Here is a 22593-nt window from a genome sequence, read left to right as displayed (position 1 = left end):
GGGGTGGCAGGACTGTCTGGTCCTGGCATGGGCTTTTGGAACCTCAGCGCCCACTCCCAGTGACACACTTCCCCCAGCGAGGCCACGCTCTCCAGACCTTGTAAATAGTTCCACTCCTGTTAACCAGGCATTGGGTTATGTGAGCCTATGGGGCCGTTATCATTCAAACCACCACAAGATACACAGATAAGAATAGGAAGCCTGCTCGGCAGGTCTGCAATCCCAGCACTCAGGAGGCAGAGGCAGGCAGATCTCCGTGTGTTCAAGGCCAGCCTGGTCTACAGCGTGAGTCCAGGACAACCAAGGCTACACAGAGAAACCCTGTCTCAAGAAAAAAAAAAAATAGACCTTACTTTCCAAAACAGGAATTTGGTAACTCTGCTATTGAAAAACATATCTGCAGTAATTATTGGGGTAACTAGAGATGTTTACAGAACACCCCTACCTCCAGGGCTGGGTTCCAGCCTCAGCGCCGCTGGTGAAGTCGAGTTTTGCAGACATTGGTGTGCCTGTCACAGTAAGCACAACAGCCACAGAGCAATCGCGAGAATGCATTCTGGTCTCCAGACCCCAGAACCAAACAGGAACACTGTTGCTGACTAGAACCTTGTGGCATTTTTCTATATTTTGTGGATCCTGTTCTCAAAACGGTTGTGGAAAAAGACCGTGTGAGACACAGTGGTTATTGTGCCTGAAGCAGGCTGGAGGAGTGGGCAGGAGACAAGGGTTTCCTGTCTTTTGTTTGGAAATTTGGGAGAAGGAAGCTATTTGGGAAATGGTTTTTATTTGGGACCAATAACACCTTTATTGGGGGGCCTTCGGGGTGTATGTTCAGAATGGAGAAGCAGAGGGAAAACTGGGATTTATAAGTTGGCCACCAGCATGGGGTCTGGTTCCTGGAAAAGGAGAATTAGCTCAAGTAGTTGATTTCATCCGGAAACAGCCTTTTCCTCTCCTTAGCCACGGCTCTTGGGTATTTTGAAACTGGAGTTTTGGGCCCGAGGCCTGTATGAGGTTAGACCAAATCTAGCCTGAAATTTTGCACATTCCTCAGGCAAAGAAGTTTTGTTTCCATACTGTTTTTGTTTGCTTGGTTTTGGTTTTGTTCTGTTTAGAGACAGTGTTTCTTTGTGTAGCCTTGGCTGTCCTGGAACTCAGAGATCCCCTGCCCCCAGAATGCTGAGACTAAAGGCGAGTGCCCCATCCCCTGGCTCCCGTTTTGTTTTTAGATGGCTGGATAAGCCAGAAGACTACCTGGTGGCATGTGATGTTCACATATCAGTGGGACACAGTCACACTCATGGTGTCGCTGGCTGCCTTAATGGTGCGGTGAGAGCTAAGTAATTGTGGCAGAAACCGTGTGGCCTCCAAAGACTGAACTGGTCCTCTTCGCCGAAGAACTTCCAGTGCCCTGTGGCAGCGTGCCCACGGGGAGGGTTGCTCAGGAGCGGATTAAAGTCAGCAGGCGTGAGAAGGCGCCGCTGCCTCAGATGGTGATGCTGTTCTCTACGCGGCTGGGCTTGAGGTATTCGTAGGGCAGCTCCAGCTGCGCATTCCGGGCTGTGATCTCCTTTTCCAGATTTCCCAAATCTGCTTGAAACTGGCTGAGCACAGCTTTGCTCCTGGGGTCTGAGAAATATTTTTCTTTGTGATGTCCTAGAGGTACCTGAAACAGAAAGGGCCCTTCAGGTTCCAGCCCGAAGACAGACGCCCTGTCTCCTGATGCCCCTCCCTGGACACGGTCCTGGGTCCTGACTCACCATGTCCGGCTGGAGGCGCCCCAGGTGCCACGTGATGGTCATCTGCAGGCAGGCCTTCTGGGCGTCAGGGAGTGACCCCATCACAGTTTCCATGGTCACACCATCCTTGCTGGTGGGTGGCGGCATCCTCATTGTACAAGGAGCGTTGGGCACCCAGCCGTACCAATCCAGCTGCAGAGGGAAAGCACCCCTCCTGAACCCAGGACTGGGATTTGAATCCCACCACTCCCTGGCATTTCCCAAGGGCCGCACACTTGCTCTCAGGGCCCTGGGCCTCCAGCTCTCCGTACCTGGCCCTGGTTGATGGCAGCGTGCTGGGAAGTGCACGTGAAGACACACATGGTAAGGAAGTGGCAGAGCTGAGCCCGGGACTGGAAGGACACAGGGAAACCTGGCAGGGAAGAGCAATAGCCTGGCAAGGTGGCACACGCCTGTAATCCCAGCACTAGAGTCAGGGCAGGCGGCTCTCTATGAGTTCCAGGCCAGTCTGGAGTATGAAGTGAGTCCAGGACAGCCAAGGCTACACAGAGAACCCCTGTCTCAGAAAAAGAAAAATGGTTTGGTAGGTCTGTACTTTAAAACGGGTGCATGTTTGTTTATGTAGCCAGGTTTATCCGATGCGGGTTTCAGTACTGGTTACCTCTCTTTAGAGTAGTCACCTAACCTCCCCACAGTTCCGTTCTTTTTCCGTCTGCACACTGGATGTAGCATGCAGCCCCAGCTCAGAGGCAGGAGGATTGTGAGCTCCTGTCCAGCCCAGCCTGCACCATTGTCTGGGCTACACAGTGAGACCTTGTCTTGAAAAAAACAATCAGAACCATCTGCTTTTAATTAATGCTCAGCAAATAATAGACCTGTTTGAGGACCAGGGGCTGGGTGGCCGTCACCCAAGTGGGTTAGGGATTTAATGACAAACCCTCCTGTTCCTGGACAGAGACTTAGAGCCCCTCAGGTGCAAAATGGAGAACAAATGAGGTCCTGAGCTGGGCAAGGTGGCACATGCCTACAACCCCAGGACTTGGGCGGTTGAGGCAGGAGGAGCATGAGTTCAAGGCCAGCCTCCACCTCATAGTAAGTCTGAGGCCCAGCTAAGCGAAATGACCATGTTTGAAAACAACAAAGTCCCAAGTTCACCTCACGCCAATCACTTTACAGTGCTCATGGTGCTCATGGGAGCTTTGCGTTGAGCCGGTGCGTGTATAATTCCACCTGTTTCCTAGATAAGAAATGAAAGCCGGGAGATTAAAGCACTTGTCAAGATGGCCCGGTGTGGGGTGGCGGGGAGCAGAGGCTGGCTTTGAACTTGGGTTCCTGGCTGCTTTTCCATTACTTTAATTCCAGCATGCTTCCTCCAAACTTAGGCAAAGATGAGCTGTGAGAGCCGAGAGAGGAAGAGAGCCGAGAGAGGAAGGCCTGCAAAGCTGCTTGAGGAGGCTAGATTATGGTGTGACGGCTGTTTGTATTCCCACTCCCAAGTTAGTATTTTGAAATTATTCACCAGCGAGGACATGAGGAGTCTTTGGGAGGATATGCGGTCATGAGGGTGAGTGATGGCGGTGTCCTTGGGAGAGAGGTCGTGGGCCCATGAAAGTCACCCCTGTGCAACCTGGAATAGTGACCCCTGGAACCCAAACGTGCTAGCACCTGACCTCAGACTTTGAACCTGCAGAGTGATGAGAAATAAACTTCTGGTGTTTAAGCCATCCTGTCTGTTTCGCTTCGTTATTTCAGTCCAAACCAACTAAGACACTGAGTATTATGTGTCAATTTCAGGATGTAGATCCTGCTCGAGAAGACGGCCAGGGAGAAAAGAAAGGTCAGGTGCGAGAAACGAAGGGAAAGGGACTGAAAGAAACCTGAGAGCCAGAGAAGAGGAGGCCCTGTGTTCAGGTAGCCAGGGAGGGTTAATTCTTTCAGTAAGTGAAGGAGGAAGAGGATGGGAGCTCGCTGAAGACGGTGGCTGCATCCTGACTGCTGGGGGCAGGGGGTGCACACCAGGGCCAGCTTAGGCAGAGAAACCTGAGCCCTGATCAGCAAGCAGGAAGAAAAGGGACAGCCATGCCTGGACGCGATGGGCTCTGGTAGGAACTGTGCCCTGTGTGTGTCTTCAGGGAGGAAGTTAGGGAACCGTGAACACAGAGCATGAACCCCAGCGGGGACTGGGCAGGACTCATGGGCCCCGGCTGTGGCTGGTCAAGTGACTGAGGGCCTGGGTGTGTGTGCAGGGGCAGGCCCCTTCAGGAGGACAGCTGGGTGTGCGGACGGTTCTGGGTGTCAGGGGGCGTGATTGGGGGGGCTCAGACCTGGGGAGGGGGAGCCCCTACCTCTGTCCTGGGCATGGCACAGCCCCACCTCAGTGATCTCTTGACACCAGGCCTGCAGCTCTGGGTCTTCCTGCACGACAGCGTCGCTCTGGTAGAAGAGATGGGCCATTTCCTTCACATATCTGCCCAGAGAAGGAAGCTGAGCTGAGCGACGCCAAGAGAGCGGCCTCACCCTCGCCCTCCTACGGCCGCCTCTCCCGCCCTGCCTGGGTCAGATCCTACCAGATCTGTGTCCTGAGGTTTTACTCTTCGTTTAAAATTTGAGTTTATTGCAGTAGTGGGGCCAGAGGGAAGGCTTTGCTCCGAAGCAGGCACCCTGTGACTGAGCCACCCCCCGGGGCTGTGTGTGTCGGTGTAAGGAAAGCGGGAAAGGCAACTCTAGCAGTTCTGTGACTCTACACTGACTGCCAGGCTCTCCTCCCGAAGCCACGGATCCGCCAGACCCCAGCCTCCTCTGACAGCTCTCCCGTCTGCGCCCTGCTCCCTCTACCTTACAACTGCCTCCATCTCCTTAACCCTGTCCCTGGGAGCCTCCCCGTGCCCTCTCCCTCACCTGGCCGTCACTTCCCAGAGCTGCAGCGCATCCCGAGCGTAGAGGGCGCCTGGGACGCTGAGCAGGCCCCGGTCAGCCAGGTCGTCCGGGGGACAGAGGGCGCGATAGGTCAGCTGAGCCACCGCCCGCCTGAGCAGCTGAACATGGCCGCCCCCGCCTGTGCTCACCACCTGGCAAGAGAGTGGACAAGTGTCTGTGGACAGAAGCACGGCTGCAGAGCTAGGGCAGGCCTCGCAGGCCCCAGGGTTTCAGGGAGCCTGCTCCCGCAGCCCCGAGTGTCCACACTGTCCAGCCGGGAGCCCCTTACCTGATCAAAGATCCCCCCATCCGAGATGAGCTGGGTCCGGCTTCGGGTGTTGATCTCCATAGTGTAACGGATGTGCGGAACTAGAAGCTGGCGGACATTAAAGGCCTGTGCGTGAGACCTTCCCGGCGGCCCCTGACCCCAGACCGCTGGCCCTGCTGGCCGCTGGCGCCTCCGTTCGCGGCTGCTCTGACCGCACTCAAGGCCTCTGGAGCCAGTGACCTGGGTTTCAACCCACTTGTTACACCTCATCTGCAGCGCCCGCGGCTGCCAGCAGGGGGCAGTAGCCCCTCAGTGAGGGAGCGTGGCAAAGGGTCCACGTAAAGGATCCCCATTCACAGCTGTGGTTCGCTTCCACCTTGACTCGGGGTGTCTTTTGGGGACTCTCAGCCCCTTTGAGTGTATTCTTTTTCTTCTATTTTATCATTTCTATCCCCGCAGCTTCAATTAGCCTGTATATCCCTTATCCAAACTGCACGGCCATGATTTGCTTGTTTGATTTTGGGTTTCTCCAGCAGGGCGTTGGGGGGAGGGTCTGTGAAGCCTCTGCCCCCAGCCCTGCTGGTGCCTTTGGGCCTTCCCTCCCTTTTCCTCGGCTCTTATAGAAGGCCACCTCAACCTCATGTTTCTTTTGTCTTCTTTTCTTACATAGTTAATAGTCATACTTCATCCAATTTTGGCATGTGTCTGAATTTCTCATGCCAAACACAGGAGCAACTCGAGTGATCTCTTTGATTTTGAGATATCAGAGCAGCTCACACTGGCTGAGAGTTTTTGGAAAGATCACACAAGCTTCCGAATAACAAGGAATGCCCGAGTCCGCATGAGAAAAGATGCCTGGAAACAGCCCGTAACGAAAACTGCCAGAATTTTTTGGATAGTGATTAGCATGTGCCACATTATCATTTATGTCATTCACCCATTTACAGTCCTGCCAGAGACCTCCCGTCATTTAAAACTGCACATCTAGGCTGGAGGTCCGCTCAGCTGGCAGAAAGCCCGGGTAGCTGTGGAAAGCCTGCAGTTCTGCTCCCAGTGCCCACGGGCTGGGTGTGGTGGTGAGCACCTCTCTGCAAGCCGTGGGAGATGGGCGCAGGAGGAGCAGAGAGGTTAGGAACCCTTTGGTTGTGGAGAGTTTGAGGCCAGCCTGGGTCATCCGAGACCTCTGTCCCAGCGGCAAAACAGCACAAGAAATGGACATTTGGGAAAGCTAAGGTCAGATCTGGAACTGAGACTATGACCGCTGAAGTCCAGATTCTGCACGGCGAGGTGGCCCTCGGGATGTGTGAGCAGTCGCCTGCCCGCCTATGTGGCCTGTGGTGTGCACAGTTTGCTGTGGGATGCTGCCGTGAGGGTGGTGGAGCGGGAGGAGGCTAAGCCAGGGTGAAAGTGTGAAGAGACTTCAGGTGTGCGGAGTGGGCGACAGATCAGCTGGCCTCAACGGCTCAGACCGTGAGAGCCAAAGGGCCGATTCCCACGGGTTCATAGCCACGTCAGCCAGGCGTGCGCAGAGCGAGCAGCTGTCCTGCCCTGTTCTCACCAGACACACCACCAGCGCCCTGTAACTAATGCCACACGCCGCGCTTGGCCCCTGTGCCAGCTCTCACACTCACTCTTCATAAGCTTGCACCAGTTTTGTGACCTCTGGAGTGTTCTCTGTGTGTGAAATGTTACCAAGGTTTTTCACATCCTTTATTTTTATTGCGTTGTTTTGTTGGCTTGTGAGTCTGTGCATCTGCACACGTGTGTGTGAGGCCAGAGCTGGTTCCTCCTCTGTCCTCCATCCCCACCATCACACTGCTGCCTGTGGAGTCTGCGCAGATGCTGGGACCCAAACTCAGGCCTGCATGCGTGAGCTGCAGCCACTAGCCAGCTCTCCCTCGCCTGCTGCTTTAGTCAGCTGTCTCCCCGCCAGGTACTAACCCTTCTAAGGCAGGGAAAAGACCCTCCACGCCCCGCCGACAACCTCTCAGCTGTTGTGAGCCACTGTGAGACTGCCCAATGTCTGAGCGGTTCAGAGAGCCCCCAAGAGACATAAAGTGACTCAGCTCGATTAACATAAGTTCCAAGCTGTCCCGTGTCCTGCCCTCCCCTCCTCCCTCCCCACCCCCGCTCAGACTGTGCTGTGAGGACTTTTGCTGTTGCATCTACCTCCTTTGAATTACGGGGTTGGGGAAGTGGAGACAGCATGCCAGAGACTCGCTGGCCAGCCAGCCTAGCCGGAACGGCGAGCCAGTTGGAGACTGTCTCGGAAGGGAGCTGGGCAGAGGGCCCAGCCTTACCTTGAAGACAGGGTGCAGGCCTGGAAGGCACCGCATCGTGGCGACAGCGATGACCTCGGCCACCAGGTGTGTGTGCAGCAGGTGAAACTGGAGCTCCTGCAGCTGGAAATCTGAGCTTCGGACCCAGATCTTAGCCAGGAGCCAGGCAAGTGGGGGGTCAGAGGGCAGGAACAGTGCTGGAGCTGGGCAGCCGGGACGGGGAGGCTGAATCTGGGAGAGACAGAAATTGAGAGTTTCTCGAACTCCCACTCTGTGTGTGACACGGTCACGGTTCCTGGCGAGGTCAGTGACCAAGCAGAAGTGTTTCCTTCCGATGGCTGACACCCAGGCATAAGGATGAGGATGCTCTCCCAGCTGGATTGCTGTGGTGGGCAGGCTGGATGGAGAGGATGGGAAGCGGGGTCCAGAGAGAGGGCCGAGCAGAGGTGCGGGCAAACACAGTGGGGTCAAGCGATGGAGCAGAAAGCAAAAGCTGATCAGATGTGAGCCCGGGTGATGGGGCACCTCTGTGATCCCAGCACTCAGGAAGTAAAGGCAGGTGGATCTCTGTGGGTTCAAGGCCAGCCTGGTCTACATGGTGAATTCCAGGCCAGCCAAGGCTACCCAGGGAGACCCTGTCTCAAAGGACCACAAAAACAGTACAAAGATGTAAGATTATTGTGTTTTGCTTTGTTTTTTGAGGCAGTGTTTCTCTGTGTAGCCCTGGCTGTCCTGGACTCATTTTGTAGACCAGGCTGGCCTCAAACTCACAGAGATCTACCTGCCTCTTCCTCCTGAGTGCTGGGATTACAGGCGTGTGCCACCTCACCCAGCTGAAACCTGTCTTTTTAACAAGTACTTAATGTGACTCAGAAGTACACTAATACTTGAAAACTGCTGATAAGCAGATGAGAATTCAAGAGGAAGGTTTTTTGTTTTTTGTTTTTTGTTTTGTTTTGTTTTTGTTTTAAGGTCTTAGTATGTTCCTCAGGCTGGCTGAAACTTGCCATGTACCCTTGGGTAGTCTTGAACTCAAGATCCTTCTGCCTCCAGAGTACTGGGATTGTGGGTGTGCACCACCACACCACACACACACACACACACACACACACACACACACACACACACTCTGTGACTCCTGAATGAGCACTTCCATTCCGTGGCTGTGCAATGAGGGTGGCTGTCAGCAGAGGGCAGTGCTGGCAGTGCGGTGGGGGGCTCGCCTGGATGGCCATGGGCAGCAGCTTCCCCGTGGGGTCCAGCCTCAGCATGACCAGAGGCGCAGCCAGGAACTGCTGCTCTCCTCCAATCATGTTGGCGGGGATCCCGTCCAGCAGGATGAAGTCAGCTTCGAACAGGGAGCCGTTCTGGAGAGGGAAGGCAGCAGTTTCAGAGTTCAAAGGCCCGTCTCAGCGTCCCGGTGGCCTAGTCCTAGCATTCCCAGGCGCTCCCCCCTGTTCTCAGCTCCCATCACCTCGGTGATCCCCCCTCCTCAGCTCGCTCACGCCCTGAGGAATAGTCCACACAGCTCCCGAGCTGTCACCATCCTGGCCACCACTTCCCAAACTCAGCTCTCTAAGCGCTTCCCAGAAAACCTCCTGAACCTCCCCTCTCCACAGCGCAGGCTTTGCCTCTCCGCCTGCCTGCGGAGATCACGGGAATCCAGGAAAAATGACAGCGGCAAGAATGTCCTGGCCCTTCCAGTGTCTCTGGCCCCAGGCTGTGCCCTGAGGACCCGTGGTGTTCCCACACTCAGGAGTCCTGGGTGGCTTTTACACACATCGCCGTTTTCCAGGCTTTTTTTCCTTTCTTCTAGAGCATGCACCATGGGGTACCTCGCTTCCTGTTACTGGACGTTGGCGTCCCAACCTCCCTGGGACTTACACACTCGTGAGGAGAGAACAGTGGCAGACAAGAAGAAGGCACCTGCAGTTCTTTCTCTAGCTGGGCTTGAAGCTCCCCCGTCCCCGGGGGCAGCACCAGCCTGGCGGGCAGGGAGGTGGCGCGTCTCAGCAGCATGGGGTTGGCACCGTTGAGGAACTGGTAGCCGAAGAGCTCGTCCTCCTGCCAGCGCTGGTGGACTTTCTCTGCGGTGCGGAAAGGAGGAGAGTTGGCTCTGCTTGGACGCGGGCGCTCTCTACGCTCAGCCCCGGGGCCGGGCTGCTGCGCCCAGCCCGTTCGGGAGAGCCGGGAGCCCGGAAGCCACCCACCCGCCAAGGCACTCCTCCGTCCCCAGAAGATCTGATCGAAGTCCTCCAGGCAGTTCCAGCTTCGCAGGAGTGTGTAGACGCGTTTGAGGCCCATTTCCAGGACCCTAGGACGGGGTGAGGACGTGAGCCGCGCTCTGCCGAGGGCAGCCCAGCAGCTAGGCCTCCCCGCCCGAGCCGCGCGCCCTGCCTACCCCGCCTTCAGCGTCCACTCGAAGTCCAGCCTCTTCTCCTCGTGGAAGCGCATGTTTGGGGGCAGGTCCTCCTTACAGTCCGCCGCGATGGTCCGCGGCAAGCCTTCCTTCCAGGTGGCCCAGCTGGAAGGGGGGGGCGACACTTCAGGGCGGGCTGAGGCCAGCGACAGGGGCGGGGCGCGCGCGGGCCGTGGGGGCGTCACCAGTAGGCCTGCCGCCGCTCCTTCAGCTCCCGGTCCCGGTGCTCCTGGAACGCCGCGGCGCCGTCTCCTGCCAGGCGGGCTGGGGAGGCCGTCGGCTCAGCGAGTGCTTCGGGCCGCCCCGGCCCACGCTCCTCCGCGGGGCGCGCGCTTCCGTTTGACGACCCCCAGACACACTCATCCGGGTCTTGCCTGTTCCCCCAATTTCACTTCAACCCGCATCTCTCCCTTCCAGACCAGAACCCGTATCTGCCGTGTGTCCTGGTTCCTTAAGCTCACAAGCTCCTTCCTGACCCTATTTCACCAATATGTAAAGAGGGGGGTCGCTCTGAGGTGACAGATCACCCACACCACGCCTGTCTGTGGCCACTTGTGGCTCAGGCTAAGCTCACACCTGAGCTTCACCGCACGCCTTCACCCCGGCTCGCCTTCACCCCGGCCTGCCCCCGGGTCACCCCGCTTTGAGTCACCTGCTCTCGTTCCCACGCACCACCCTGGCTCTCGCCTGTCCCCCCGTGTCTCCTTGTCCCGTTTCCCCATGGCAAAACCGTCATGTTTCACAGCGTTTGTGCTCGACCTCTCCGGACAGGCGGTCCTGCCCTCGGAGCTGCTGCCCGCCGGCCACCTCCTGAGCCTTGCCCGCCCCGCCCTAGCTCGTTCTGAATCAGAGCTCTCCTGTCTCTCTGCTTCTCTGTGTCCAAGGCCGAGACCTCCTTCCTGCCCAGGGAAATGGGGTCCGCAGGTCGCGGGTCCCTCCTTAACTCATCCGCAACTCCACTCCCGGGGCACGCCTGGGGGACTCAGGGCTTCACTTTCGTCCTGGGAACTACTGACCAGGCCATCCTTTCTCAAGGCCTCTTCCCCCACCATCACCACGGCGCGCGCACACACACACACACACACACACGCCTGCTCACCTGTATCCTCCCCATCGCCCCCAGCGCGCGCGCGCACACACACACACACACACACACACACACACACACACACACCTGCTCACCTGTATCCTCCCCATCGCCCCCAGCGCGCGCGCGCACACACACACACACACACACACACACACACACACACACCTGCTCACCTGTATCCTCCCCATCGCCCCCAGCGCGCGCGCGCGCGCACACACACACACACACACACACACACACACGCCTGCTCACCTGTATCCCCCCATCGCCCCCAGCACACACACACACACACACACACAAGCCCCCACACACACCTGTGCCCTCGGGCAGGCTCAGGACCGCGTCGCCTTGCAGCCAGCGGTAGCAGGGGAACTCGGCCCCCGCGCCCCCGGGCCCCTCGACGGCGATGAGGCTGCAGAACCAGGAGTCGTCCACCACCGTGTGCCGCTTGCGCAGTTTCACGAACTGGAGGGGCCCGAGGTCCTCGGGGACTTCGACGTGGAACTCCTCCTCCTGCGGGGACCAGGCTTGGTGGGAGGGGACGGGAACCGCCCCCTCGCGGAGCCGCGGTGTCCCGCAGCGGCGTGGACCGCGCCCCCGCCCCGCCCTCGTGCGCCCCCTGTCCGGGCTCCGAGGCGCCCCGCCGACGGCGGCCGAGCTGACGGCATCGCCCTCCACCCGCGCCTGCCCCCCGCGCCGGGACCTGAGATGCTCGTGAGCACAAGCCCCGGGTTCTCCGCGCTCCGAGGCTAGGCGCGAGAAGTCGGCGGCCGCGCGCTCGGGGCCCGGGGAAGCGGCCCGGCCCGGCCGGAAGGTGGCGCCGCCCGCCCCTCGCCAGCCCCCCACGCCCAGGCAGGACTCGGGGCCGCTCTCGCCCGCTGGCCCCGCTGACCTTGCCCCGCGCGGGCCGCAGCTGCAGCTCCAGTTTGGCCTCCCGGTGCGCCCCGACCAGCCACAGGGCCACCCGGTTGAGGGATCCCGAGAAGAGCCAGGCCCCGGTGACCACGCGGACGCGGTAGCGGCCCATGGCGCCCTCTGGCCTTCCAGGAGGCGACCCAGGTCAAGCTCAAGTCCAAGACCGCCCAGGGCCACCGTCGCCTCGGGGCCAGGGCCAAGGCTTTAAAAAGATGGGTCCGTGTCCCCGCCCTCACAGCTCCTGGGCACGCCCGAGTCCCCGCCCCAGACCAGCCCGAACCTGCAAGGCAGCCGGCGAGCGGGCTCTGGGGAAGGGCTGTGCAGTGGAGAAAGAGCAGAGGCAGGAGGGGGCGCCGGGAGGGGGAGGGGCGAGAGGGAGGGGAGGAGGGAGGGCGAGGCTGGGGCTTCTCTGGACTTTCAGAGCGTCCCGAGGCAGAAGCCCAGGCCAAGGAGGCTGAGGGCCCTTCCCGACGCCTCCGGGTGTTCGCAAGCGCTTGCCCAGGGCTTGGACCCATTTTTCAAACGGAAGAGGGAAAACCTTTGGTTGTGGCCGAGAGCAGAGCAGCACGCCTCGAAGGCGGCCCCTCCCCGACCCTCCCCACCCCTTCCTTCTGCTCCCACCCCCAGCATTTCTCCCGCTCACCTGACATCAAGACGTCAAGATTTCAAATACACCAAGCGTCATGGGCCAGACGCCTGAGGGGGGCCAAAGGGGCCGTTCTGTCCCCTCTGTCAGCCCGAGCAGAAAGCCCCAGCCTGGGCATGGGGCGCAGCGTAGACTCAGTAGACGCCCAGCAGATACGGCTGGTCCAGAGTTTCCCCCTCCAGGTAAGGAACGTGGGCCCTCTCCAGCCGAGCCCAGGTCGGACTCCTGCCCAAGCTAGGGCCCGGCCTCGGGTCTCGGAGAAAGCCGGTTAGCGCTGTTGGTAGGGACTCGGGCGTTGTCGCCTGCACAAGTCCCAAAGGAGGCTTTTGTGAACTAAGGCGGCATGGTTCGGCGGCCTGGGGTCGCTGGCCAGGAAGATTCCGGAACTGGGATGCTGCTTGCTGGAAGGGGAACTGAGTCGCCTAAGTCACGCCTTCAGGCCTGCAACCCAGAGGGTGTGGACGCCATCCTCACGGCCCAGGCCCTGCGGCCTGTGGGTCTGTGCTCCGGATCCGGAGCCCTGAAGTGACAGCTCCCCTGCCTTGCAGGACCGTGGTGTCGCCCTTTTCCCTGCGTTCCCCGTGGTCCCTAACGGCAGGCTGGGGCCCTCTTGCCTTCTCGAAGAGTTTGGGTCGCTCAGACTCACTAGATGATTCCGTAATTCAAAACTGCCTCTCCAGGGCCTCGTGACTAGTTTCTGCCACCGCAGTGTGCGGTGAGGTTGGTTACACGCACACACGCGTGCACACGCACACACACACACACACACACACACACACAAACACAGCTAGGAAAGCAGCCTGGGCCGCTGCATGCTAACGGCAGCGCGATGCCTGACACGCGTTCCTCGCTGTATCAACCTGCTATCGCTCATGACCGCGCTCTGAGAACCCCCCCCCCGTTACTACCACCCGCCGCTTCCTCCAGGACCCCCGCTTCTCAGGACCTGCTCCCCCTTCGTTGTCACTGTTTTCATGCACAGCTGACATGTTGAGATGCCTTTGGTTTTTAATAGTTTTCTGTGGCGCTGGGCATTGAACTCAGAGCCCGGTGGATTCTGTCCATTTCTGAGGAACCCATGTGAGGCTACAAGCAGATTCAAGCTTTGTGCAGCTTCGGTCCTCAGAGGCTGAAAAGAACTTGTACTTTCCTGAACACATTCTCTCAGATGCTTCCCCCCTCCCCCGCTCTCTCCCCTGTTTATTTGTTTATCTATGGACCAGGCTGGCTTAGAACTCACAGAGCTCCGCCTGCGCCACCTCCGGAGTGCTGGGATTGAAGGTGTGCACCATGCCCAGCCTTTCCCTACTTCCCAACAGAGAGAATTCGGCACCGGATTCAAGTCTGTCTCCGGTGCGATTGTCTACCTACAGATGGCGCAAACAGGGACAGGCCTCGGGTTTGTCCAGCCCTTCGCCGCCATGGGAAGTTCACGTTGGCACAGGGGCACGCTTCAAAGCTAACCTCGCTTGCTCCCGACTTCAGTGCCTGCTGTCTGTGCCGGAAGCCAACCCTGCTTCCCGTGACCCATCTCTGCAGCCTTTACCTGTGATCACGGCTACTGTCACGGGGTCCTGCCCGGGGATGTGGACAAGCAGGGACGTCTGCACTTCTCAGCCAAAAAAACGCTCCCTAGAGCTTCTTCTGAGCAGGACAGCTCCCTCCCTTTCTTCATCCCGTGCCGTGCCCGCAGGCCGCACTTCGCACTTCACTTCGCAGTCCCTTTTTTTGGATGATGCCGCTATTGTCTTTGCGGTGTCATTGTTTGGAGTCTCTGGATGGAATGGGGCTATGTTAATTCAAATCCGTTTCCTGAGGCTTTACTCATAAGAAAACCCTTCTTAACCATGTTATTTTTAGTGTGTGACCATAGGCTGTGATTTCAAGGCAGATAATGTAACATTTACCTTTCTATCACTAATTGGGGTGCCCACCTGTCTCTGCTTCAGGACTGCCTCTCTGAGTGTGGTCGCTGGTATCTGGTGTGACAGGAGAAACTTCGTCCGTGAAATCTAAGAAGTCATTTCCTGAGGCTTTGCGGACACCCTGCGTAGGCCGCAGCAGAGGTGAAGCAGAGCTTACAAACCCTGGGGTCACGTGAATTTGGACAAGGTCTCGACCCACAGGTGGAGAACGTGTTCTCAGTGATGCAGCCTCCTCAAAGCGGCCAGCAAGAAACATCCCGGTTCTTCCAGTGGCTGTGACCCCCAGAGAGGAGGTAAACGTGGCCGAGGGCATGGAGCTCTGAGGTGGCATGCGTAGCAGCTGGAACATGTGTGTCAAAGACCCCAGGACCAGGGGCGTGCCGTAGGAGAGGCAGAGAAAAGGGCCCTGAGGATCAGAGGAGACGCCTCCACTGTGACTAGGAACAAAAGGGACTACGGGACAAGCACATAGGAAATGGCGTATGGACACTTGTCAGTTATCTGGTGGCTGACTTTTCTTCCTGTGAGATGGAGAGCAAGGAAGTGACTCCATGCCTAGCTGCCATCCATTTCCTGTCATCAGAAGTGTCCTCCGGCTGACGGGCTCTACAATCCCCGCATCACCCACACTGTGGATGGCGTGGCCTGAGATGCTTCAGTCTGCCTTGTTTATTTCCAGGCCTTCTCCTCAGTGATGGCGCTGTTGAGGGCAGTGAACGTTCTCTGAGGTGGGGAGCTGGGGCCCACCCGGAGCCTCGTGAAGCCAAAGCATGTCCTCCTCTGCCCCTGACTGCACTCTAGGCCCACTATTATTTTATTACGTTTAAAAAGAGCCTTACCTTTTTACATCTTTTTTAAAGGTCTGCCTTGCCTGCCATGTTTCCAAAACCAAGATGGTCTTCAAGGTAAATTAAATAAGTGTCCTCTGCTTAGCTCGGTAACAGCTAAGTCAATGATTTTCCATGATCAAGTTTTCTGGTGTGAGCTGTTTCCTCCCAGTGTCTATAATCTGAACAAGGCAGGTGAGCTTGTGAATTCCGGAAATCTAGGATTTGAGAGGCAGAGGCAGGAAGATCAGGAGTTCAAGGCCAGCCTGGGCTTGAGACCCCATCGTAAACACAAACAAACCACACACTGCCTTCGGCAGAGGATACTGAGGATGTGTTTGAACTAAGAAAATTAATGTGCCTAATTCACTCCTACAAATTTCTGAGACATAGCTATTACCCTAGCTCAAAGGAGAGGTTCTGTCAAAACAACAAAGGTCAAACAGCTTAGGCTCTGTCGCGAGCTCAGCTCTCCTCACTCTTCCTGTCTGTGACTCTTTGATGCCCTCCTCTGTCACTATAGTGAATCCACTCCCACGCTTATTCCTAACTTGCTCATTTTAAAGCAGTTTTTTAGGTCAGCGTACAAAGTAACGGAAAGCCTACTAACTCTCAACTTTTTAGGTGATCTTGTTAAAGTCGCTTTGCCCGAGACTATCCTTAGGGCATGTGGGATCTCAAACAAATATAATTTCTGTAAGCCCCTCTCTGTGCAAATGATTTATTTAAAATTTATTCTATTTGAGGTGTAGAAGTGTTTTGCCAACGTGTGACTGCGTCTGTGTGTGTGTGTGTGTCTGTGTACATGTGTGCCTGATGCCCACAGAGGCCAGAGGAAGACATCAGATCCCCTGGAACAACGGTTACAGGAGGTGACTTAACGAAATGTGTGTGAGCCACCGTGCAGGCACTGGATACGGAACTGGGTTCTGCCCGCCAGTGTGTAAATGACACGCTCACAGTTTATAACCGAATCATCGGTTATAAATGGACGTGTAAAACAATACGTACGTGCAGCATCGAGGCGCCACGGACACCCGTGCTCTTCAGACACGGGCTGTGCCTGCAGCATTGACAGCTGCTTCAGTCATTCCTTTCAGAGAAACGCTTTTGGGGGGCGTTAGGTGTCTTTCCTATTTGATGAGCCTTTATGCAATGCGTGTTTTATTGGTGATTTTGTAGAAGAAGGGGTAAGTTTCCCTCAGAATTTGGAGGTGAAAGCGTAGGGGGGACTTTTAACAAGGGAGCCTTGACACGTGGCTCTTCTGTGAAGGAGGAGGATCCCGAGCTCTCCTTGTTTCTTTTACTCTCCCCTGCCTTTGCCCATCTCTTCTACTCTGGGATCCCCTCTGTCTTGTGTTGCTCTAACCCCACTGATGTGAGGAATATGCTAAGCCTCCCCTGGTAGTTCTGAATGTAGCAGTTATGTTAACATGTGCTCCTGCTTCCTCTGAGCCCTTTCTGGCCTTTTCCACTGTCTGGTGATCCTTAGCTGTCCCCTGAGAACGGACGCTGTGGGAGGTGGGGATTCTGGGCAAGGATCTCTGCACTTGGCATTCAGTCCCTTGTGGCCAGGCTCAGTGGCTCTTTTCACTGACGCTGGCTTTCTCCAGAGATAAACTTGCTAGATACCGGTTGGGGTCACAGAACCTTGACCATCAGCACTGTGAAGAAGAGGACTGGGGACCTGGCAGTCAGCCGGTGACTCTCCTTAGGTTCTCTGTGTTCAACTGGACACATCTGCTAACATCCGCACCCAGTCACTTCTGTATCAGAGGATGAGCTTCTAGTCTTCTGTGAAGGAGGAGGAGGAAGCGGAAGAAGAGGAGGAGGAAGAGGAAGAGGAGGAAGAGGAAGAGAAGGAGGAGGAAGAGGAGGAGGAGGACTTGGGTGGGCTGGTCTGGGTAATGATGGCCATGCTTTTTGGACACATCTTCAGCCAGCTCCCACTATGCCAAGCCGTAGTCCCTCCCTCAGGGCTAAGAGCTCGCCTCTGCTTGCTCTGAGTGCAAACGCCATCGACACACCACACACGGCACAGATTTGGTGTTTGAATATTTAATTTTATGTATATGGGTGTTTCGCCTGCCTATCTGTCTGTGTAAACCATGTGTCAGGGCCCACAGAGGCCAAAGAGGGCACAAGATCCCCTGGAACTGGAGTTACAGGTCGTTGTTAGTCGCCATGTGTGCTGGAAACCAAACTTGGGTCTTCTGGAAGCGCAGCCAGTGCTCTTAGCCCGAGAGCCGGCTCCCCAGCCCCAGCTTTGGATGGTCTCTGGTCTGCTGAATTAACCACTGCTGGCCCGTCTCCTCCATCTTCTGAGCAGGGCTCATCTCTACCTGCTCTTGGTCTGTGGCCAGTTTCTAAATCAGCCCGAAGTTGCTGGGAAAGAAGGAAACTGTTCTCCAGGATGAACCACAGGAACTATGTTCTCTCATCTTCCTTCTTTCCTTCCTTTCTCTCTGTTTCACTTTGTGTCTGTCTCTATCGTCTGTCCTGTCTGTGTGAGTCTCTCTCTCTGTCTCTCTGTATCTCTGTCTGTGTGTCTCTGTGTCTCTGTCTCTCTGGTCTGGTGTAGCTCAGGCTGGCTTCAGACTTACTACGTAGCCATCACTGGCCCTGAACTCCAGATCCTCCTGCCTCTGCTTCCTAAGAGCTGGGGTTACAGGCATGCACTACCGTGTCCAACAAGGATGTTATTTCTCACAATTGTGTCTTACCAACATTTTCAGCTCTTCTCTTTGAACGTCCGGATTGACGTTAGAACCTTGAATGTACTTTCTGTGTTTCTCTCGTGTTTTCCTCTTCCATCTATAAACTGTGTCTCTGGGGTTGCACTTTCAGAGGGTTCTGTGGCCGAGTCTCCCACTGCAGACCGTGCCTGGTCCCACCCCATCAGCTGTCACCTTTTACTTCCAAAGCGCCTGATGGTTCCAGGCCCTGTGCCGTGGCTGCACTGCCCACCCTTACTCCTATTTATTTTACTGCATTTTAAAATAAGATATAATTGTGCCATTTAACTCCTTTCCTTCCCCCTCTGCAGCCTCTCCCATGCCCCATGTCCCCCGACTCCCCGTGCTCCCATTCCCCCGATGATAGCCTCTTTGGTTATTACTGTTACATACATGTTTGTGTGTCTAAATGTTTTCATAAATTTTCATAAATACATGGCTACAAGTGCTGAGTCTGCGTTTGGTGTCTGTGTATACGGTTTCAGAGCTGACCATTTGGACTTGATAACCAATGGGGGACTCATCCCTGGGGGGGCCAATTGTCCCTCTTCCCGCAGTCATTAGTGATTCTTTGTGTCGGGAAGAGGGGAAGGCGAGCTGGGAAAGCCCCGTCCACATCACCCTCTTTTCTGATGATTTAACTTGTTCTACGTTCGTCTTCGGATTCCTTCCTTAGTTCTGTGTGTCTGAAGATCCGTGTGTCTGTGTGTGAGCATGTGCACCCTCAGCGAGTGTTCCTGTGTGTGAGCGTGCTCCCTCTCACGGCTGAGGCACAATTAAACTGGGCACCTTGTGCCTCAACACACAGGGGGGTGGAGGGGGCTATGGCTTTGTTCCCCCCGAAAGCCCGGGTGGGCGTGCGGTGACACGCTCGGGGCCTGTGTGCGGGTGCACCTGTTCCTCGCGTGTGGGCCTCTGTGCTGCAGGGTCCTCCTCTGCCTGAGCAGGTGTGTGCTCCCTCCGTGTGCGAGGCTGCTGCTCCTGGGTCAGGCTGGTCTGGCACTCCGGGAGCTCCTCTAGGGTGCAGCATGCCGGCCATGGGTTCATAACATTCTTCTTATTGTTAAAACATGTCAAAGCTCATGGCTGCGCGTGTGTGCTTGTGGGTGTGCTGGCTGGGGCCCCTAGGACCCCTGCAGCTGGAGTTACAGGCGGTTGCGGCCTGCCTGCCTGCCTGCCTGGGGCTGGGGACTGAACACGGGTCCTCCGGAAGAGCCGCAGGCGCCCCCTCTCTCTAGCCCCCTCTGGTTGTTCCCATGGTTAGAATCGGGTGTGAATTTGTCCTTCCGCCGATGTTGAAGATCTGTCCTCTACCAATCTGTCTTCCCGATTTAGAAGACACTTCAGAACCGCCCTGTGACTATTAGACTGGATCAAAACAGCAAAATGCAGCTTGGCCAGTATATCTTGTTTTACGAGTCTGTTACAAATCAGGTCACACTCCTTTAATATCTAAACTGTCTGTCTTCTCTCTCTCTGTTAGGCTGTGCCCCTTTCTTCCTCTGGGAGCCTTCATCTTTGCTGCTGGCTCCAGTTCACTGACGCTTATTTTGAGTCTGACTTGCTTTGTTTGTTTTTTTAAGACAGGGTCTCGCTGTGTAGCTCTGGCTGTCCTGGAACTCACATGCACACCAGTTTGGCCTCAAACTAGCAGAGATCCGTGGGTGACCAAAGGCATCTGCTACCATTCATGGCCAAGTCAGACAATCCTTTCAGGGAATTCACCATGACAGGCTCCTCGAGCTGCACTCGAGGTTCAACGGGAGCGCGCATTCATGTCCTGGGAAGCCGGAGGTCTGAAGACCTGCCGGCCAGCCAGGTTCCTCTGCGCTGCCTCCTCCCACGGGTGCCGTGGACTCTGGCTGCCTGGTGGATTGGGCCACCTGCTGCTTATCAATCCACAGAAGCCGGCAACGGAGGCACCACACCCTCTTGGATTGGACATGTGGCCGAGATGGGCTAGTGAGAGCCTAAGAGGCCTCTTCTGGAACCTGGATGGAAACAGAATGAAGTCTGTGTTTCCGCTGTGGCTGCCAAGCTTGTAGACTGTAGACCTGAGGAATCCAGTTGGCTCATCCCTGCTCAGATCCTGCTGGAGAGGGCAAGAGGAGGAGGAGAAGGGGGGGAGGAGGGGGAGGAGAAAAAGGGAGGAGGGGGAGGAGGAGTAGGAGGGAGAGGAAAGGGAGGAGGGGTGGATCAGGAGGAGGAGAAGGAGGAGGAGATGGTTGAGCAGGAGGAGGGGGAGGAGGAGGAGGAGGAGAACAGACGCCTATCAGGACCACAGAGAAAATTCTAACTTCCTCCGCTGACTCCAGTAGAAGCGAGATTGGCACCTTGTTCCTGCTTTAGCAGAAATGGAAGTCAAGGAGTCCCGTGTGGTTTCCCCTGCCTTTTTAGAAGGGGGAGAAAGAACGGAAGTCAGGGAGGGAAGGATGGGGAGAGGGAGGAGGAGATGACATATTTGAACCCCTAGCCGCACCTGCGGTCAGGACAGCCCTAACCTGTTAAGTTACAGACACCCGTGTGTGCCTTAAAGGAAAGAGCAGTTCAAGCTCGTCAGTTACATGAGCCCAAGAGCTGTGGCTTATTAGAGCCGTAAGGCTGAGGAGCAGCTGGAGCTCCTGAGAGCTGGGTACCCAGCAGGGCAGAGGCAGGCTAGCCGGGTCTACACAGCAAGTTCCTGGCCAGTCAGGCCACATAGCAAGACTCTGGTTTAGTTCTTAAAGGTGGGGCAGGCATTTAAGATGCTGAGATTGTTTGGCCCAGGTCACAGCCGTGAGCACCGCTCCAGCGTCTCCAAGCCTACCCCCTCACAGATCTGACAACTGTCTTCTTCCCAAACTCGGGGTGGTGGTGGTGCATGGGGGGGAGGGGGGCAGAGGCAGGCAGATCTCTGTGAGTTCGAGGCTAGCCTAGTCTACAGAGTGAGTCCAGGACAGCCAGGGCTATACAGAGAAACCTTGTCTCAAACAAAACAAACAAACAAACAGATCTGGATGAGTGAGTTTTGCTGCCAAGTGAGTTGTGACAGGGGTAAGTGTGCCAACTTGCCTTGTGATAGGGATAAGTGTGGCAATTTACGTTTTGAGACTGGTCATTCTAGTCTGCATTTTCCCGTTTCTTTTTCTTGGTTCCCTGTGAGCTTCTCTCCTAATCTTAGGATTCTGTGTGGTTAATGGTAGTGCTCTGAGTATGTGTCTTCTCTCCTAATCTTAGGGTTCTGTGGTTAATGGTAGTGCTCTGAGTATGTGTCTTCTCTCCTAATCTTAGGGTTCTGTGGTTAATGCTCTGAGTATGTGTCTCCCTTCTTTTAGTGGCTGCATCACATTTCACGTGCAGAAGTCGTCACGCCTTACTGGGGTTGGCGTCAGACCATTTGGTTGAAATGTAGAAAACTTTCATTATCTTTCCTCATGATCAATACCGCTACTTTAAACCCTCATTTCATACATTAGAGAAACGTGTCAAACACTCATGCATCATACATGACTTCAAAAACCCATGATCAGGAAGACTTTTCTTGTAGGTTTGTGGGCGGCAGATTCTGTTTTTCTTTTTCTAGCAGTGTTTTTATTTCCCTGTTTCTAGAGGCTAATATACCAGCTATAACACTTCAGGTCACTCTCCCTCCCTCCGTCTTTCCCGCATACTGTCTTCTTCTCTTTTCACGTGTGATGATTTGCACACGTGTGCGCGTGTTCAAGCGCACATGAATGTGGGCGGCTGTGCCACGGCACTGACTGGAGTCAAGGTAGTCGCAGGTGTTGGTCCTGGCCATCTTGTTTGAGCCGGGTTTCTTTGTTGGTGGCTGCTGTGTGGCCAGGCCAGCTGGCCCGGAGCCTCTAGGAATCCTCTTGTCTACACCGCCCACCCCTACCCCCACCAGCTCTCCACAGCAGCCCTTCGTCATGCTTAGCTTTTGCATGGGTTCTAGGGATTTGATCTTTGCACAGCAAACTCTTTACCCACTAATCCCATTTCCCCAACTGCCTTTATTGTAGCATATAAAAAAGTGCTGCTTTTTTTCTGACCCCCCCCACCCGTGTTGCTGATGAAAAATAATCCATTGTCAGAGTATTTTCTTTGTATGTGTAATTCTCTCTTCTTCACGCACATGCTCTTTGTCTTAAGCATGTTGTGTCTAGTTTTTAGAGATTACGTCATTATCTGTCTTGGCATAGATTCCTTTGATTTTATTCTGTGTGAGGTTTCATATGCTTCTTTTATATGTTAGATCTTTTTATCAAGTGTTTTAGTTTGAAATTTACATTTTAAAATCTTTATTTCTGGATGACATTCTCCATATTCTCTCTCCCTCCCTCCCCCTCTGTCTTTCTGTCTCTCCCTCTCTTTCCCTGTCTCTCCCCTCTCCCTCTCTCTCTGTCTCTCTCCCCCTCTCTCCAGCTCTCTGTCTCTCTCTCCCCTTCTCTCTGTCTCTTGTCTCTCTCTTCCTCTCTCTCCCCCCTCTGTCTCTCCCTCTTCCTCTCTCTCTGTCTCTCCTCCCTTTCTTTCCATCTCTCTCTCTGTGTCTGTCTCTCTCTCCCCCTCTCCCTCCCTCTCTCTCTCTCTCTCTCTCTCTCTCTCTCTCTCTCCCCACTCCTGCCTCTCTCCAAGTCATGCTGAGGACTAAGGTCATGGCTCCGTGCATGCTGAGGACTGAGGCCGTGGCTCCGTGCATGCTGAGGACTGAGGCCGTGGCTCCGTGCATGCTGAGGACTGAGGCCGTGGCTCCCTGCATGCTGGGAAGATGTGCTATACTCTCAACGTCACAATAAGCCTCCTGAAACCAAACTGTCTGGAGATAGGAAAGCCCTGTCATGCTCCCCACATGGCT

At 55.6% G+C, this 22593-nt stretch overlaps 1 protein-coding gene and 1 long non-coding RNA gene across 2 annotated transcripts; one reads left to right on the top strand and one right to left on the bottom strand.

The window, feature by feature from the left end:
• Positions 1 to 1486: 1486 nt before the first annotated feature.
• Positions 1487 to 11799, bottom strand: LOC110540751 (polyunsaturated fatty acid lipoxygenase ALOX12). Its single transcript, XM_021627517.2, has 14 exons — positions 11604 to 11799; positions 11026 to 11224; positions 9807 to 9885; positions 9604 to 9726; positions 9413 to 9516; positions 9129 to 9289; positions 8426 to 8569; positions 7224 to 7433; positions 4945 to 5031; positions 4638 to 4807; positions 4085 to 4206; positions 2051 to 2151; positions 1761 to 1931; positions 1487 to 1666 (listed from the first exon to the last, which is right to left on the bottom strand). The coding sequence occupies exons 1-14, from the start codon at positions 11736 to 11738 to the stop codon at positions 1487 to 1489; spliced, it is 1986 nt and encodes a 661-aa protein (XP_021483192.1). The 5' UTR covers positions 11739 to 11799.
• Positions 1963 to 3463, top strand: LOC132646265 (uncharacterized). The gene is made up of 2 exons (XR_009584376.1): positions 1963 to 2102; positions 2695 to 3463. It is a non-coding gene; the product is annotated as an uncharacterized LOC132646265 (long non-coding RNA).
• Positions 11800 to 22593: the final 10794 nt, after the last annotated feature.

This window comes from Meriones unguiculatus, chromosome 11 (genome assembly GCF_030254825.1).
Source record: "Meriones unguiculatus strain TT.TT164.6M chromosome 11, Bangor_MerUng_6.1, whole genome shotgun sequence".
In the NCBI taxonomy this organism is placed as follows: Eukaryota; Metazoa; Chordata; class Mammalia; order Rodentia; family Muridae; genus Meriones; species Meriones unguiculatus.
The sequence above is the reverse complement of the archived record's forward strand: the minus strand, read 5'-3'. Positions and strand labels throughout refer to the sequence as shown.